The sequence below is a fragment of the Aphelocoma coerulescens genome, chromosome 7 (assembly GCF_041296385.1).
Source record: "Aphelocoma coerulescens isolate FSJ_1873_10779 chromosome 7, UR_Acoe_1.0, whole genome shotgun sequence".
NCBI lineage: Eukaryota > Metazoa > Chordata > Aves > Passeriformes > Corvidae > Aphelocoma > Aphelocoma coerulescens.
This window is the reverse complement of record NC_091021.1, coordinates 1,088,721-1,107,616: the sequence shown is the minus strand read 5'-3', so window position 1 is coordinate 1,107,616 and position 18,896 is coordinate 1,088,721. Positions and strand designations below refer to the sequence as shown.

Below are 18,896 nucleotides of genomic sequence, written 5' to 3'. Positions count from 1 at the left end.
GGTTCTTCAGTTAAATGGAGCTGTGCTTCCTCGGGGTGCCTCTGCAGGAACCATGAGCACAGCAGAGGCCAAATTTAAAGTCCCCCCTGAGATTCCTCCTCAGGCATCTCAGATGCTTTGTAGAGAGTCAGTGGAAAAACCCAGATAAACCACACAAATCCAAAATAAACATCCCTCTTCCCCAGAGCAGCTTCTTCCCAGTCTTTGTGCTTCCTCTGAGACTTCTTCCGATGCCCTCGGATGTGGAAGCTGTCAACACCTCCTCTTCTTCCCAGGATCACCAGATCCTGGAGTCAGAGCCTGTCTGGGAACCTCATCAGCAGTGGGCTGGGGGAGAGGTAAAACTCACTTCCCTCGAGCACCTGCTGGCAGGAGGCCAGGTGTAAGCACCCAGTGGGCATGGAAGTGGCTGCTTCCCTTCTGCTGGAAAGGTGGCCTTGCCTGTACTAAGACCAGACAGATTTGCTTTGTAATGTCTCTTTTTATTCCCAAATCTGATTCTTATTTTAACAGAAGGATGTGGGTTGGAAAGGAATGGGTCATCCAGTGCCACCTCCTGCCATGGGCAGGGACACCTCCCACTGTCCCAGGCTGCTCCAAGTCCCATCCAGCCTGGCCTTGGGCACTGCCAGGGATCCAGGGGCAGCCACAGCTGCTCTGGGCACCCTGTGCCAGGGCCTGCCCACCCTCCCAGGGAACAATTCCTTCCCAATATCCCATCTAAACCTACCCTCTTTCAGCTTAAAGCCATTCCCTGTGTCCTGTCCCTCCATGCCTTGTCCCCAGTCCCTCTGCAGCTCTCCTGGAGCCCCTTTAGGCCCTGCAAGGGGCTCTGAGCTCTCCCTGGAGCCTTCTCTCCTCCAGGTGAGCACCCCCAGCTCTCCCAGCCTGGCTCCACCCTTGGAGCATCTCCCTGCTGTCCTCTGGATTTGCTCCAAGAGGTCCCCGTTTTTCTTGTGTTGGGTCCCACGGAGTCACAGTTTCGTGATAAAGCAAAAGAAAAAAAGAACAACTTTTCCCGACACGCTTCCCCACGCCGCGACACAGCATTTCTCCCTAGCACATTTTGTTCGCTGCGAGCGGCGGGAGGAGCTGTTTTGGGGCAGTTTCCAGGGTTTGTGTTTTTAATCCCCTCACGGCGGAGCGGGGCGGGCCGGTTGCTACGGCCGCGGTGACCCTTAGCAACGGGCCGCGCGCACGCGCCGCGCGGGGCACGCCGGGAGCGCCGGGCCGGGGCCGGGCGGGTCCCGCCGCGATCCCGGTTCGAGCCCGCGCCCGGCCCGGCCCCGCCGCGATCCCGGTTCGAGCCCCCGCCCGGCCCGGTCATGAACGAGGCGGTGTCGCGGCGGACGCGGGAGACCCTGGGGCAGGTGATCCGCAAGCCGCCGCTCACCGACGCGCTGCTGAACAAGCCGCCCTTCCGCTACCTGCACGACCTCATCTCCGAGGTGGGTGCGTGGGTGTGCGAGGGGGGGACACCCGCGGGACCCTCGGCGCTCCCCCGGCACCTCCCCGGGCTGGGTGGCACTCGCAGGTGGCTGCTGCGGGGGATGCCCGGAGCGCTGGGTAAAGCACGGGGGTTTTGGGGCGCTGAGTGAGTTTAGGGGGCTTGGGGGTGGGAAAGGCACGTGTAGGGGTAGGAAAAGGGGTTCACGCTGGCAGAGGCGGGGTTAGGTGGGGTTTTGGGAAGGAATTGTTCCCTGGGAGGGTGGGCAGGCCCTGGCACAGGGTGCCCAGAGCAGCTGTGGCTGCCCCTGGCAGTGTCCAAGGCCAGGCTGGACATTGGGGCTTGGAGCAGCCTGGGATGGTGAAACATCACAGAATCCCAGAATCACTGAGGCTGGAAAAGCCCTCCAACCTGTGAGTCCAAGCTGTGCCTGATCCCCGCCTTGTTACCAGCCCAGAGCACTGAGTGCCACCTCCAGGTGTTCCTGGGACACCTCCAGGGATGGGAACTCCACTCCAAGGCCTGACCACCCTCTCCATGGAGGAATTCCCGCTGATGTCCACCCTGCCCCTCCCCTGGCCCAGCCTGAGGCCGTTCCCTCTCCTCCTGTCCCTGTTCCCTGGGAGCAGAGCCCGATTTCCCCCCCGGCTGCCCCCTCCTGTCAGGGACTTGTGCAGAGCCACAAGGTCCCCCCTGAGCCTCCTTTGCTCCAGGCTGAGCCCCTTTCCCAGCTCCCTCAGCCGCTCCTGGGGCTCCAGACCCTCCCCAGCTGATGTGGGCATCAAGGTTAAATATGGAATTAAACAGGAAGGAGGCCTGAGCTATAAGCAAAGATTGAATCTCATTCCAGAGCTCATTCAGACCTCTGAACTTGCTGTAGAAATAATTCTAAACAAGGTGCCATCAAGAAGGCCAACAGATTTCCTGCTGCCACACGAGATTTATTGAGCCGAGGCTTTGCATGTTCTTAATTTATCCCATTCCTTCTGTTTTTTAGGTGATCAGAGTGACAGGTTTTCTGAAAGGACTTTACACAGATTTCGAGTTGAAGTCAGATAACGTCAAGGTGGGCACGAGACTTCTTTATTTATCGAGCTCTGAGTGTTCTTTGCAACTTTGCCACAAGGTTCTTCTGGTCTTTCCTGTGTTCAGCATCAAGGACCTGTTGCTCTTTTTGTGAAGAGGCTGTAAAAGTTGCTGCCTGTAGGTGATATTATGTGTTCCACGGGGTGAACACCTATAGACTTGTGCACAGATAGGTTTTAAAGTGTCTTATGGTCTCTCAAGAGAATCCATGGCCCTAAATTTATTACTTTATATGTTTATGTTTGTAGAAATACACACACACACATATATATGTGGTATATAAATATATACATTAAATATCCTTGTTAATATCTCAGGACTCACCTGTTAGGATGTGCATTCCCCAGTAGCTTTATTGCAGTGTAAAACTGGCTAATTACTGAAAGAGGAGATTATTATTATTACTGAAAACTCCTTTTCTCAAGTCCAAGGGTGACTTTACTCTCTGTTTGCTGCTTTCCCTTGATTTTTGGCTGGGCTGATGCCGGGTTCTCCAACTCCCAGCCTGATTTGGGAGCTTTGGTTGCTGATTCCTGGCAAACAAGGCAGTGTTTGTGTGTTGCCACTCAGGCAGCTGATCCCTTGGTGTTTGTTTAATGTAGCAACTGAAGAGTGAGCCCTGCATGTTTTAGTCACTGATTAATGTGTGTGTTTACTTCTGTGACTGCTCCTACCACTGTCAGGATAACTAAAACGAAGTTATTTGTATCTGAATTGTTGCTTTTTGGTGATACTGTCCTTGTTGACCCAAGAAGCAGATTTCCCAGCAGCTCTTGGGCAGGTTTTTGTTGCATCTGCGTGCTGCTGTGTCTCTGAGAATTTCTCTCACAAATTCCTTTCACAGCTTATGAGTCCAAGGGGTTTTCCAGAGAGCTCAGGCAGAGAAGATCAGAATCCTGGAGTGTGGGAGAAAAATGTCTCAACCCTGAGTTCCTCTTCCCAAAACACTGGTCAGGAGGAAGAGTCAGCTGCTTGCTTACTGTGATTTCTCTTGGAGTTGTAGAAGATCAGGAGAATAATTTTTATCTGAGTAATCAATAGGAGAGAGCAGTAAGGAGGATTGAAATCATGAGGATTCCTTAACAGTGGGGACTTCCTGTGAAAGAAATTCACCTCCTGTACCAGCTGCTTTGGACATCACTGTCTGGGTGTTTATCAGAGGAGTTCATCTTGTTAAGTCTAATTAAACTTTGTTCCCGTATAAATGGAAAATTAGATCTCAGGCTTGATCTTAAAAGTTTTCATATCAGCTTTATATATATATGTGTATACACACACGAGAAGTTCTATATTCATTTGTATTTATATCCATCACATCTTCTACTACTTGAAATTAGGGAAATGCCTTTTTTTTCTTTTAAATCTACTCAGTAAAAATCCCAGCTTCATGGCAGTTGTTTGTTTTAATCCATTTGGAAGGGGCAAAGATGGGAAGTGCCCTGACTCTGGAGGCTCTTCCCACTTGTCTGTGCATGAGCTTGCAGCAGAACCCAGCTGTTTTTGGGAGAGTAGCCCTGGATTTTGGGATGCCACTGGAACAGCTCTGTTAAGCTCCATTGCCACACAAAATTTTCCTTACATGGCTTTCCTTTTTAACAGGCTGGTAAATAGTGCTGGGCTGGCTAATACTCCTTGAATTTTATAACATTTTATTAATAAACTCCTGTTTTTTTCCCACTGAGTGATCTACTTCACACCAGGATTTCATTCTCTGGGCCAGAAACCCTCCAGTAAGATTTCACTTGGTTTTACTTTATAAAACTGAAAGAAGTCTGGTAATTGTCTGGTAAAGTCTCTTAATTGTTTTTGTTTGTTTTTTTTTTTTTTTTTTACCAGGATAAGGATTCCAAAATCAACTTCCTTCAGAAGGCCATCGATGCTGTGGTGATGGTGACAGGAGAGCCACTGTCAGTGAAACCAGCACGAGTTGTGGCTGGGCACGAGCCCGAAAAAACCAATGAATTCCTTCAGGCAATTGGGAAGTGTTGCTTAAACAAGGTAGGACAGAACTATATAGATTTTATGCACACAGGGAATTATTTCCAGAGCTTATTTGTGATGATGTGGGTGAGGGGATCGAGGGCACCCTGGGGAAGCTGCAGACCCCAGGCTGCTGGGCTGTGGATCTGCTGCAGGGATCTGCGCAGCCGGGATCCGTGGGCTGAGGCTCAGCGAGGCCAAGGGCCCGCTCCTGTCCTTGGCTCACAACAGCCCCGTGGAACGCTCCAGGCTGGGGCAAGAGCAGCTGGAAAAGGCCCTGGGAGTGCTGGGGACAGGGCTGAACACCAGCCCAGATGGCCAAGAAGGCCGATGGCCCCTGGGCTGTGCCAGCCACGGTGTGGCCACAGCCCCAGGGCAGGGCCCGTCCCCTGCGCCGGCCCTGCTGAGGCCCCTCGGGGCCGTGTCCAGCTCGGGGCCCTCCCGGCCAGAGGGACCCTGAGGGGCTGGAGCGTGGCCAGGGCAGGGAACGGAGCTGGGGAGGGGCTGGAGCCCCAGGAGCGGCTGAGGGAGCTGGGAAAGGGGCTCAGCCTGGAGCAAAGGAGGCTCAGGGGGGACCTTGTGGCTCTGCACAAGTCCCTGACAGGAGGGGGCAGCCGGGGGGGAAATCGGGCTCTGCTCCCAGGGAACAGGGACAGGAGGAGAGGGAACGGCCTCAGGCTGGGCCAGGGGAGGGGCAGGGTGGACATCAGCAGGAATTCCTCCATGGAGAGGGTGGTCAGGCCTTGGAGTGGAGTCCCCATCCCTGGAGGTGTCCCAGGAACACCTGGAGGTGGCACTCAGTGCTCTGGGCTGGTGACAAGGTGGGGATCAGGCACAGCTCGGACTCGATGGCCTGGGAGGTTTTGTCCAACCCAAATGATTCTGTGCCTTAATTACTGCTCTGCTGTTATTAATTGCACATTGGAAACATTTGGTCACTCCTTGATAACAATAACAGCAGACAGAGAGTCCATGATCTTCAGCAGAGTTTGAGCCAGCTCCCCACACAAATGCATTCTGAATATTAAGGCTTTCAATGTTCACTGTTGTTCACTTTATTTGTTCGTCATTTAATAACATTTATTACGTTTGAAGCACAAAATGAAGCTTCAGAACCTTTAAAATTTTGGGGTACAGACACATTAATTTTGCAACCAGTTGCTCACCTTTATCTCCTTTCGGTCAAATCTCTTAATTGTGGAATGAAAGTCATTTTTCCACTGTGCTTTTTTTGACTATGGAAATAGAATAATGGAGAAATCTGCTAACTGGTTGAAAACAACTGCAGGGGCTGTTCTTACACAGAATTATTGTACTCTTACATGGAATTATTATGTTCTTACACTGAATTGTTACATTCTTAAAATAATAATTACTACATTAATTATTTAATGAAATAGTTTACTCCTCTCAGTGGTGTTTTTCTGTTCCTTGCAGCTGTCCAGTGATGCTGCTGTAAAAAGGGTCTTGGCAGGGGAAAAAGCTGATGCTAAAGGGAAGCCTCCACCCTCCAAACTTCGAGATAAAGAAAGCAGAGAGCCCAAAGCAGAAGAACAAAAAAGTCATAGGGATAAAGAGGTAGAATTTGCATTTTTTGGGGGGTACAGGGGTACCATGGTTTATTTGCTTGGGGGTTTTTTAGAATTTTTGTGTTCGTAAAGTCCCTATGTGATTGAGTTGCCATGTGTTGGAATTAACTTTTAGTGTTTGCTTTCTTTTTAGAGCAGGAGAGACACTGAAATTAAAGACAGAAGCCCAAGCAGAGACAGAAAACCCAAAGGAGATTCGAAAGAGAGCAGAGAAAGAGAAAAGGAAAGGGATAAACAGAAGAATGATGAAGAGAGGCACAAAGAACATGAAAGAGACACCTCAAAGGAAGGAGAAAAACAAGAGAGGGAAAGAAGCAAAAGCAGAGCGACCAAGCAAGGAAGAGAAGCAGAAAAAACCAAAGGAAAAGGAGACACAGAGCGAGGAGATGATCTTGGGCATGACAAAGGACAGGAAAGAGAGAAAAGACATGAAGGAGGAAGAGAAAAGGACAGACTGAAAGGAAGAGACAAAGATAAGGGCAGGGACAGAGAAGGAGAGAAAGACAGAGAGAGGGGAAGAGATCGGGACAGACAAAGGGACAGAGAAAAAAAAGATGGGGAGCTTTTAAGGGACCATGGAAAGGAGAAAGCAGAGAAAAAGGTAATTTAAAGGGTTTTTTGGGGAAGAACTTTCCCCACACCATGGCTGGGACTGTGCTTGTTCCAGTGGCCTTCCATGTTTGTATTCCTGCTCATTTAGCAGGAAGGGGCCTTGTTCCAAACCCCTGCCATGGGCAGGGACACCTCCCACTGTCCCAGGCTGCTCCAAGCCCCAGTGTCCAGCCTGGCCTTGGGCACTGCCAGGGATCCAGGGGCAGCCACAGCTGCTCTGGGCACCCTGTGCCAGGGCCTGCCCACCCTCCCAGGGAACAATTCCTTCCCAATATCCCATCCAGCCCTGCCCTCTGGCACTGGGAAGCCATTCCCTGTGTCCTGTCCCTCCATCCCTTATCCAAGTCCCTCTCTGTCTTCCTTGTTGGCTCCCTTCAGGTGCTGGAGGGCCTTTCAGAGTTGGAACTGGATGGTGTTTAAGGTTCCTTCCAACCCAAACCAGTCTGGGATTCAAGGATTCGAAGTCCTAAACTGCCTCGAGAGCCACCTCTCCATTGCCTTTCATTTTGTTGTTCTTTTATCTTCCCTGCCTCTAAATATTTCCTAATTTACCTTTCTGTTCTCTTGGTAGAAATTCAGGATTGATGGGCACCAAAATGCTTCTCTTAGGAGGGAGCTTGGATCTAAACCAGTTTCATTTCTTTCCAGCCCACAGATTCTGAAGAATCCATGCTTAGAAAACCACAGAGGCCAACCAAAGACAGCAAGTGCCAGCCAGACACTGAGGTGAGTGGTGGAGAAGGTAGGAATATTCAAAGTATTGCACTTTCACTTGGGAATCTGCTTGAAAACAACATGGGGTTGAAAGGTAGGTAGATGGCAAGTTTTAGGGCTGGAAAATGAAATAAATGCTTCCCTGTTTTTTTTTTTTAATTTATTAAAAATTTCTCTGAGTTTGAACCAAAAGAAAAAAATCTACTCCAGTTATTTCATTTTCTAGATTTTATTTCTGTCTATTGATATTTTGGACACTTCTTAGGATCACAGACTAGTTTGGGTTGGGAGGAACTTTAGAGCTCATCTCTTCCAACCCCCTGCCATGGGTTTTCTCTGCTCCTCAGAATCTTTCCTGGGAAGCCGATAGGGTTTTGTATTTATTTTTGCATTTTAGCAGAAGTTACTGTTTTGGAAGGAAAATGAGTCCACCGATGTTTCAGGGTCCACGTTTTGCAGCTGGAAGAGCAGCTCTGCACAGAAGCTGCTGCTTGTGATACCACTGTGCCTCCATCTGCTGCTTCCTCATGGCCTGAGGCAATTTGGGGGAATTATGGAGCCATATGGCCAAATGTTTAAAGAGGGAGACTTCAGTAAATGAACCTAAAGCAGCACAGGCTGAGGGAAAACCAGGCAGGATCCCAAGTCTAGCAGGAGTCTCTGGGCCCACTGACATCATCGTTGTCTTCCCTGGGAGATGACAAATTTATAGCTCTTCCTTGGCTCAAATCCAACCCAACTCTTTAAGTTACTGGCACTGGGAGGGAGAGCTTATAAAAGAGGGCTTTTTTTTTTTTAGCCTCCAGCAAATATTCATGGCCAAGTCAAACTTCCTGCAAATTGGGTCTCTAATGGAAATTCTGAGCCTCATCCCAAACTCTGGTCGTGCTCTTGGGCACCACGACAATGCAGAGGGGCAGTAAAGTTTCATTTCCCGTCCTAAGTGCTTTTGGGAGGCATTCCAAGGCTTTGGAATTGTTACCTGGAGTCCAAATGGCATTCTTGCCTCTGCCTGCTTGTGTAACAGCAGAGGCTGCTCGTTTTTGAGGTGATGAAAACACAAACTTCAGAGCAGAGCGTGGCAAGGGTCATCATTTTAAACCTGTGGAAGAGAGAGATGAGATGAAAACGTGCCCAGGGAATTTTGGGAGCTGAGATAGCTGCACAAAGTGATTTAGAGGAAATTCCAGCAGGGAAATCATTGGAAATTGCATCTCCTGGACTAGGGTTGATCTCCTGGTCCTCACAGGAGTTTCCCAGTCTTGATTTCCAGGGATTTACCCTGATTTGGAGGAAATTCCAGCAGGAAATCATTGGAAATTGCATCTCCTGGACTAGGGTTGATCTCCTGGTCCTCACAGGGGTTTCCCAGCCTTGATTTGCAGGGATTTACCCTGATTTGGAGGAAATTTCCAGCAGGGAAATCATTGGAAATTGCATCTCCTGGACTAGGGCTGATCTCCTGGTCCTCACAGGACTTTCCCAGCCTTGATTTGCAGGGATTTACCCTGATTTGGAGGAAATTCCAGCAGGAAATCATTGGAAATTGCATCTCCTGGACTAGGGTTGATCTCCTGGTCCTCACAGGAGTTTCCCAGCCTTGATTTGCAGGGATTTACCCTGATTTAGGCTCAAGTTACGTGGCAGGGAAACAAATGCTTTAAAAAGAAGGCAGGCAACTTTTCTGTGCACGTGAAGGATATTGAATGACATTTTGTGGTCTCTGCTGCAGAACTAAGAAATCTTCAGCATCTCACTTTTGCTTTTTATATGTATTTTTTCTATAGCTAGCTATAGAATATATATATATCTATATATATTCACTATTATAGAAGTGAAACAGTTTGAAGCAGTACCCAACAAGTCAGCCACTGTTTTTTCCCCTCAGGATTCACCTCTTTATCTTTTCTCTGCATTTGCTTTAGAAAACAGATCAATTTAGACTTAAAAAAAAAATATATTCTACATGTACAGCAAAGCTGTCACTTAAAGTTTATTCCCTGGCTTTGCCTCAATGCTCTTAGGAGCCTTAATGAGATTTTCTCTATTCATGCAAATCTCAGTTTTTCTTGCTGCTAATTATCAGAGGCCAGCTTTCGAATCTACTTAAGGCTGACTTTTTTTTGGTAGCTGAAATGTATTTTTCTCTTGCTAAAGCAACTCTGTGTGTTACCCGGTGTGCAGTAGTCATCACATGGGTATCCATAATTTTCTGGAGCTAGAAGAAAGCAGGGATAAGTAGGAATTAAGAGACATTTGGCTACCACATGGCAATCAGAAGCTGCCTCAAGGCTGGCTCCTGCATCCCACGCTTTGGGATTAGGGTTGAGTCGTGTTCTGTTCGCTCTCAGTCCATCTCAGGGAAAAATCAGATTTGAAGTGGCCTCTTGGACCTTCTCCATAATGAAGATTGTTATTATTTAGACTTGACAAGAGGTGGGGGAGGTCACAGAGCATCTGGTGCTGCAAGTGGCTTCAGAACAGGTAAATCACTTCCCCCCCGAGGCCAAACACCTTGGAAAAGTCTCTTCCACGTTTCCCGTGGCAGCTGGAACTCTTGGCTAAGGCTTTCTGTAATATCCTGTCACTTCTGGCCTCTTGCAGAATGGGTTTGATTTTTGCCCTGCAAACTCTGGAACTGGTCACTTGGAGCAGCCTCTAAGCCCTGCCTAATGAACTCCTGTTCCCCTTGGAGCTTATTTAGGTTATATAATGAAGCTGTGGAATGGAAAAAGGACAGCAGAGAGAATCATTCCATGGAAATCTGCAGGACATGGCTCAAGTATTTCTGTTCTGGAGCTGGGAATGTCCCCCTCTCTCTGGTGTCACTACACCAGAAATCCATCATTTAAACTTAGGCTTTAAAAACAGAGATTTTCCTCATCTCTTTGTGTTTGAGAAGTTTTAGTTTGCAGAATCTAACACCAATTGAACATCATCTTGTGAGACTTTAGGTGAGGCAAAGATAATTGATTGATATTTTCCTAATAAGTCTTACCAGCACAGCCTTAAATTTGCCTTAGCAAGTGGAGATCTTTCCTTGTATGTGGTTTTATTGACATAAAAGTATACCTGCACACTTTATATTGTAGAGATGGAAAGATACCTCCTGGCACTGTGGATTTAGATAGAAGAAAAACACTGAGGAGAGTTGATGGAATTAAAATTGCTTTCACAGGCTTAATTCTTACTTGTTATTAGAGAGCCATCAGTAGAGCTGATGAATCAGAGGGGAAAATCACAGTGGCTGATTTTATAATGAGCCCTAAAACGGCAGTGAACATTGATTTCTTGTGTCTTGAAGTGAAATTCAGCCTGTTTGAAGGTTAATAATGAGGGCAAAGCTGCAGCCTGGATGGTTTGCAGAAGGCTCTGGATCCTCTCCACGTGGAAACATAATTACTCAGGTCTGGGAAGCGTGCATGCATCCATCAAGGGCTCCACTGTAATGTGTTTTTTCCACGATGGTGTGAGATGAAGTGCAAGATTTCCCTTTAATGGCTCCAGTGGCTGCTTTTCAAAGTCTTGAAGGGGAATAACCTCTTTTATCTCCCTTTGGAAAGCCCCCAGTCATAAATATTGTGGGATTTCTGGTTGTGTGTGATGCCATAGTGAGTAAACGTCAGCTTTCACCCTGCACCTGCTGCCAGGCTGCACATGTGGCTCCACAAAAACTGTTTGTAGCCACTACCTCACATAAATAAATGACCAAATCCCCTCTTGCAGCAGCCTCAGCACCTATTCCCAGCTCCCTCCCCACCTGTGCTAATAATGACCTCACCCAAAGAGCTGCTGGGGCTGAAGCGTGCCAGATGTGCTCCTGCTGGTGTAGGAGCTTTCCTTTCCCTCCTTCCATAGTGTTGGGCTTGTGCAGGTAATTATGAACAATTAAAATTAAGCTGAACCACTTCAAGATTGGAATTCTATCTGGTTTTCCTTAGAATGTGCCAGAGTTTCCTGAAGAGGAGGAACTCTTCCTTCTGCTGGAAGGTGTCCCTGCCCAGAGCAGGGGGTGGAAGGGGATGAGCTTTAAGGTCCCTTCTCCTCAGACCATTCTTTGATGGCATAAAAATGGCAGAATTTGTGATTCTCTGGTTATCAAGGTGGACATTGGAGGCTGGATTTGGTGATCTTGGAGGTCTTTTCCAACCAACAGGGCTGACAAAGAATCTGGGATGAAAACTGCAAAAAAAACCCCAGCACATAAGGAAGGAAATAAGGAAATCCCAGGAGGTGCTAAACATATTTCAGGATGCTGGATAGGAGGCTTATTATCCAGGGTTTTTATCCAGGGAAGTTGCCATTTGAGTAATGGACTGTGCAAACCTGGTAGCACAACTTGGAAATCCTTGCTTCTGTTTTGGAATGGAATCTAGAAAGATTTTGTGGCAGGTTGAAGAGGAGCTCTGTGTGTCTGATGCAGCTGAAGCTCAGAGGTGATTGTAGGAATCTTACTCATCATATTCCAAGCCCAGCACAGGTGCTCTATGACTTCCACAAGGTTGGATACTCTTAGTTCCCATTTGGAAGTTGTTTTTCCATCAAATAAGAAAGAAAATAGCTGGCATAGATCCAGGAAAAACCTCCCCACGGACTTGGAGGGAAGTAAACCCAACATAAACGTGTGGATCAATTCTTAGGTCAATATTTGTCCTGTAGAATACTTAGGAAAGCCACACAAGGAAGGAAATTTTAGATACAATGACATAATTTTTAAATCTACTGTTATATAAATTTCTGGGCTTTTGTTTATTTGTTTTTTTTCCAGAATGAAAGTCCTGCAAGGATATCAAGGCAGCCTTCAGCAAAAGGATCAAGTCATCGCTCCAAGCCCGGAGGAGAAGGTAACCACAGGGAGGATATTATTATTTCTATCAAATATGCTGCAAGCTTATTGAGTAGGAATAGCAGAAATACTGAAATATCCCTGTTTATTATTGTCAGGGTTTGGGTTGTACTCCCAGCCTGCATTTGTGAATCCAAGGAAATTTTCCTGCCTGGATTTGGGATATAGGAAGTGAGAGTCAGTTCAGTTTGCTCTCGTTCCCCATGCACGCTGCAGATATAAATTCAGCCTGATTTTGGTAATTTCTGTGTAATTACTCTCTAAATGAGCTTTTGGACTTGTCTGCAACTAGTTCTGACATTTAACATTTGGTAAATGTTGACAGCAGAGCAAAGTGAAGGTTTGAGCCTTGAAATGGTTTTAATTGGGTTCAACAGACAGTTGGGCCAGGCTTTCCAAATAAAGAAATTATTTGTGGAGAAGGGTGCTTCCTTGCAATCATGTCACCAACTTTTGTAGTTAAACCTATTAAATATTGTACTTACACACTGACTGGAAAGTAGATTATCTTCAGACTACCCCAAATATATCCCAGACATCAGGAAGAAAGGAATCTTAGCTGAGCACTGCCATCCCTTTGTGTAGGAAACCAAGAGGAAGAGGCTGGAGAAATTCCTGGATAAGCAATAAAAGTGGCTGGTACCCAGAGCTCAGACAGCAGCAGTGGAACTGCAATTTCTGGCTGTATTTCAGTGCCTTTCCCCCCTCCTCTGAGTTCAGTGATTGATCCTAATTTCCTTTCAGTGCTTCATACCCCTGGTATTTTAATTCTAAAGAAGAAGTCACTGTACATAAACCACTTTAATGTCTCTGTTCAGAAGATTCAGGGACACCTGTGAATTGGTATCTGTTAACAACAGCCAGTTCTGGTTACAAATTGGTGCTGTTTAGACTAATGAAGATCTTCATACACTTAATTTGCCAATCTCACTATTACTAATTTCTGTGAAGGGATCATGTGGTGCTGAGTGTCTTCCCAAGCACCCACGGTTTCTTTGGATTCCTGGTTTAGGTTTCCATGTGTCTGAGGCAAAATACTGGAGTTACATCAGTCCTGCTTCCAGGATAATGAGTAGCCCCTGTTTGGGCACCTTAAATACCTTGGAAAAAGCCTGGCACTTGGGATCTGAATGTGTATTCATTTAGGAGCTTCATTCAAGTCAGTGCTAGAAAATTGAAATTTTTACGTCACATCTCCTGTGCTGTGAAGTTGGAATCGTTTGGCAGCTGAAAAACCCTGTCTGGATTCCATTAAATGCAGCCTTATTTTACTGCTTAGTGATCCTTAGCTGATCCTAGAACTTCTTTTATTGCCCAAGATCTCAGTATTTGTTTTATATGGCACTAAACTGCACTGTCCAGACACACCCCATTTAGGGGGTTGTCCCTTCAAAACCAGGATCCAGTTTTCCTGATAAATGGAATACAAGGGATCAATTCCCCCATGCTTTGGCTTTAGGGTGGATATTTCTAAAATATTAATGTACTTATAGATTTTTATATTTAAAATTTTAATTTTATATATTAATACATCAATATATTCATTATAATATTATAATATTATAACACTATAATATTATAATAATATATTATTATTATATAATAATGATATAATAGTATTTAATTTATGGGGTTGTCCCTTCAAAACCAGGATCCAATTTTCCTGATAAATGGAATACAATGGATGAATTCCCCTGTGCTCTGGCTTTAGGGTGGATATTTCTAAAATATTAATGTATTTATAGATTTTTGTACTTTAAAATGTTATTTTATGTATTTATATATTAATATATTTATTATTCATTATTATATTATTATATTATAATAATATAATAGTATTTAATTTATGGGGTTGTCCCTTCAAAACCAGGATCCAGTTTTCCTGATAATTGGAATACAATGGATGAATTCCCCCATGCTTTGGCTTTAGGGTGGATATTTCTAAAATATTAATGTACTTATAGATTTTTATATTTAAAATTTTTATTTTATATATTAATACATCAATATATTTATTATAATATTATAATATTATTATATTATTATATTATTATATTATTATAATATATTATTATTATATAATAATCATATAATAGTATTTAATTTATGGGGTTGTCCCTTCAAAACCAGGATCCAGTTTTCCTGATAAGTTGAATACAATGGATGAATTTCCCTGTGCTCTGGCTTTAGGGTGGATATTTCTAAAATATTAATGTATTTATACCTTTTTGTATTTTCAAATGTTATTTTTATATATTAATATATTTATTATTATATAATTCTTATTATATATTATTATATAATAATAATATAATAGTATTTAATTTATGGGGTTGTCCCTTCAAAACCAGGATCCAGTTTTCCTGATAAATTGAATACAGTGGATGAATTCCCCTGTGCTCTGGCTTTAGGGTGGATATTTCTAAAATGTATTTATAGCTTTTTGTATTTTCAAATTTTATTTTTATATATTAATATATTTATTATGGTATTATTATAATATATCATTATCTTGTTATATGATAATAATATACCATTAGATCGTTACAATATTTATATATTTATTATTATAAATATTGTAATTATTCATAAATTTAATAATTATAACTTACAATTTTTATAGTTTTTATATATTTTTATATATATATATATAGTTTATATAGTTTTTATAATATTTAAATATTTCTATACTGAAATACTCCTCTTTTCCTGAAGCAGCACTCAATTTTTAGTTTACCAGAGCCAGGAATATTTTGAGGCATTACCCCTCTTTTTGTTCTGGCACTGTGGAGCTGCCACAGGTGAATAATGCAGAGGGCAGGAAAACTTCCTGGAGCTATGCTGATCCATTTTGCACAGTGGTGATGATCAGAGCTTTCTGTTTTAGCTAATATTAATTGGGAATAAATCAGTGTACAACAGGAGGGAATGTCTCTTCTCCATGGGCAGATAAATTAGAGATTTATGCTGAATATTTCAGCTTTCAGGAGTTCAGTCAGCACTCATTTAAAAAGTCTTTGTGCACCTTGAATGGGATTTATTGACACTGAAGAGGGTTTATTAAACTAGAAAGAAATCCTAGCAGGTATTTAGCCTGGCTTTTTATTTTGAATTTTTATTGGCTCTTGGGTTTCATTTGCCTATAAACTGGTTTGTTACAGGGGCTGCTGACACGAGGAGTGTGGCAGATGGGATTTCAGAGGATGGTGCTGCTGAAGTGCAGGAGAAAAATGAACCAGGCCTTGCAGAAAGACAGAAAGGTAGGGAAAGTTAAAATGTGACTGCCATGGAAAGTCCAACTGGAGTGTTTGGGGTGAAATCCTTGCAGCTAAATGATGTAAGGAGGGTGATTTATGCTTAATCCAGCTGCTGCCTTGTGTTTTAATCACACCTGATTCGTATTCTGCTTTGAAAAATGTCCCTCCCCTGATGAAACAATTACTTCTGTTTTCTTTCTCCTGTTCTTCTGTTTTCCGAGAGCAGTGTCCCAAGGAAAATGCTGCACCTGAATCCCTTGGTGACTTGTTCTCTGTGAGAGGTGAATCTCTGCCTGTTGCCTTTTTGTGCAGCTCTTTGGGAGTCTCAGTGTTTGCATTTTATAGGATTGCAGAGGAAAGTTCCATCCCTGCCTTCTTACTTCTCCATTCTCCCCCCCAAGCTGGATATGGCTCCCAAGACATGGATTTTTATCCAGCTCCAACATCCCTGGAGCCATGGAAGCAAAATGCAGGAGGAGGAGCTGGAATTGCAGCAAAAAGCTGCACTTTTCTTCTCTGCAGCTGCAGATGCTTGAGCTGGTTGGGAGGATGGATCCCATGGACGTGGGAAGTGTTCCCAGCCCACCTCTGGCCCCCAGGGCCTCGTGGCTGTGGCAGCCAGATGAAAGATGGATGGATGGCCAAGACATTTGTGTGACCTTCCCCAGCTGGGAGAACTTCCATGCTAATTCCCTTTCATCTCCTGGAGCTATCTTGTCCTGTGGAATGCATCTGGGATGGAACAGAAATTGATGTTGTCATTGGGATGGGTGTAAGAGAAACACCCCCAGGTTCATTACTGATTTGGGTTGGATCCCCTGGGGGTGTAAGAACCAAATATTGCAAATCAGAAGAATAATGAAGGTTGGAAAAGGCCTCCAGAATCCTCAAGTCCGACCTTTATCATCGAGTTCAACCTTTATTTTATTGACTGATCTTGATTTTCTGCTTTGTTCACCAAGGCACTGTAAACCCTTCATTTCTGAGGTTCAGGACCTTTAAGGTCCCTTCCAACCCGAGCTATTCCATGAGCCCAGGATTATAAAACATTGTTTATTAGCTGAAATAAACTGATTTTCCTGGATCTTTCAGAGCATTATTTCTGCCTGCTTCGCTTATATTTTGTTGCAGAGCACTGAGGCTCTGTATCCCAATTTTCCTGGTCCTGGGAGAAGTTCCCAGGTTCTGGATGTAATTCCTGTTGTGTGCTTCATGCCTAACTCGATCAGATTGCAGAATAAATAGAACTTTTCTGAAAATTCAATGTATTTGTTATTTCCAAATTAATTTGCCAGACAATGACAAAAGACCAGCATCAAACATAGTTAAAAACTTCTAACAGAAAAAAGTGCTTTTAAATAAATCAAGGCCTTCTCTAATGCTTTTTTTGCCCTTTATGTGATGTATTATAGAATTTTTAAACATAATTGGGCTGAGTTTAGATGCTTTGAGTAGACTTGACTCAAGGAGTAGCTACCACCTCAACCAAGAATCCCAGCAGGGGAAAATAAGAGGTTAAGGGAAACAAAGGAATTGAGTGAGATGATGTCATTTTCACAGAGGAGGGAAATTCACAATGGTAAGAAACTTATAAAAATAAAGAAATTTAACTGTTCTATTCAGTGCAGTGCTAAGATTCAGAATACTGTCATAAAAAAATGAGGTTTTCCTCGCCAGCTAAGCCCCGATTTTATGTTGTTTTGTTTAATAGAAGGAGAAGCGGAGAACGTGGCTCCTGAAAAGCCTGAAAATGGGGAAGTACCTCCTGACCCCCCTCCTCAGCCTGCCCAAAGGTGTGATTTTATCCTTTCTTTTCTTAATCCATAAACTGCTTCCATGTCATGTTATTAAAAAGAGGGCTGTTGGAGGAGATCATTGCATTCCTCCGTGGACTCCATAAGGGTGGTGTTACAGATAAGGGCACCTCACTTTTTAAACCCCAGCTGAATTTTCTGTGTGCTCAGCCAAGGTTTGTGGTGTTGTGTCACTTGTTAAAGTCACTTTTCCCTATTCCCACTGTTATTCCAGACGGATTCCCCGTCCCAGCAGCGCGAGGCCGGCTCCTCCCCGAGTGAAACGTCAGGAGAGCATGGAGCTCCTAATCCCAGAAAGGTGAGGGATGTAGGAGATGCAGAGTGGGTGTTCCTCAGAGCACACCCTTCCCAGCTCCTCTGGGCATCACCAGTTTGGGGTGGTCACCTCGTGGTGGGGACACGTGGAGTCCCCATCCCTGGAGTGTCCAAGGAACACCTGGATGTGGCACTCAGTGCTCGGGGTGGGGATTGCTCACAGGCTGGACTTGGAGAGCTTTTCCAGCCTCAGTGATTCTGGGATTCTGTGATCTTTGGATGGCTTTTAGTTGAGTTAATTCTGGAGAGATCTCAGTAACTCCATTCATTCCTATTTTCCCTTGTGTCCCTGCCAGGAGCAGCAGCGCTAAAACTGCCCCACGTGTGATCAGGGAGCAGCAGGTGTCTGATGAGGAGGACGAGCAGTTCGTGGTGGAGGCAGCAGGGCCCCTGCCAGAGATGCCAAAGGTCTGCTCCTGTTGCAACCTACTCAACCTTTTTCCATGTTTGGAATGTCCAGCCTGGAGAAGAGAACAATCCAGGGAGAGCTCAGAGCCCCTTGCAGGGCCTAAAGGGGCTCCAGGAGAGCTGCAGAGGGACTGGGGACAAGGGATGGAGGGACAGGACACAGGGAATGGCTTCCCTCTGACAGAGGGCAGGGATGGATGGGATATTGGGAAGGAATTGTTCCCTGGGAGGGTGGGGAAGGCCTGAAATGGATTTCCCAGAGAAGCTGGGGCTGCCCCTGGATCCCTGGCAGTGTCCAAGGCCAGGCTGGACATTGGGGCTTGGAGCAGCCTGGGATAGTGGGAGGTGTCCCTGCCCATGGCAGGGGTGGGATGGGATGGGCTTTGAGGTCCCTTCCCACCCAAACCTTTCCATGATTCCATGGCTTGTTGAAGTATCCTCCAGCTGAGTATTTTTGAATAGTTCCACATTCCAGCAATGCCAGCTTTTTGCAACTAAAGCTCTCTTCCTGCATGCGTAGGAGCCAGAAGTGGAGCTGCTTGAGGACCAGAAGCATGGTACGTGTGCTTTTCTCTGCATTTATACAGATCTAGAATCGAGCACTGGGTTTAAACCAAGTGCTGAGCACTTAAAATGCTGAAGAAAGCAGTAAAATCCCTCCTGAGGGAAGGGGTTTGCAACGTTTGCAGGAAAAACAACTTATTTACCCAGGCTTGTTTTCCTGTGCAGCTGCATTTACAACTGTGTTAAGGACACATTTTCTATGCATCCTCAATGTCAGCAGGATTTAAAATTCTGCCTAAAGCTCAGAAATTAATGTTTCTTCAA

At 45.0% G+C, this 18,896-nt stretch overlaps 1 protein-coding gene across 2 annotated transcripts in view; it reads left to right on the top strand.

The window, feature by feature from the left end:
* The first annotated feature begins 1,218 nt into the window (after positions 1-1,218).
* TRAF3IP1 (TRAF3 interacting protein 1) overlaps positions 1,219-18,896 on the top strand; it is a 30,296-nt gene continuing 12,618 nt past the window's right edge. The window contains exons 1-12 of one of the 2 annotated variants that reach the window (XM_069021661.1): positions 1,219-1,448; positions 2,445-2,513; positions 4,370-4,531; positions 5,951-6,091; positions 6,236-6,703; positions 7,363-7,440; positions 12,197-12,272; positions 15,436-15,534; positions 17,243-17,324; positions 17,560-17,643; positions 17,963-18,068; positions 18,589-18,625. In XM_069021661.1, coding sequence (XP_068877762.1) covers positions 1,326-1,448; positions 2,445-2,513; positions 4,370-4,531; positions 5,951-6,091; positions 6,236-6,703; positions 7,363-7,440; positions 12,197-12,272; positions 15,436-15,534; positions 17,243-17,324; positions 17,560-17,643; positions 17,963-18,068; positions 18,589-18,625 — 1,525 coding nt within the window. In that variant the 5' untranslated portion in view covers positions 1,219-1,325. Of the gene's footprint in view, positions 1,449-2,444; positions 2,514-4,369; positions 4,532-5,950; positions 6,092-6,235; positions 6,704-7,362; positions 7,441-12,196; positions 12,273-15,435; positions 15,535-17,242; positions 17,325-17,559; positions 17,644-17,956; positions 18,069-18,588; positions 18,626-18,896 lie in introns of both variants that reach the window. The other variant, XM_069021660.1, reaches the window with a different exon arrangement.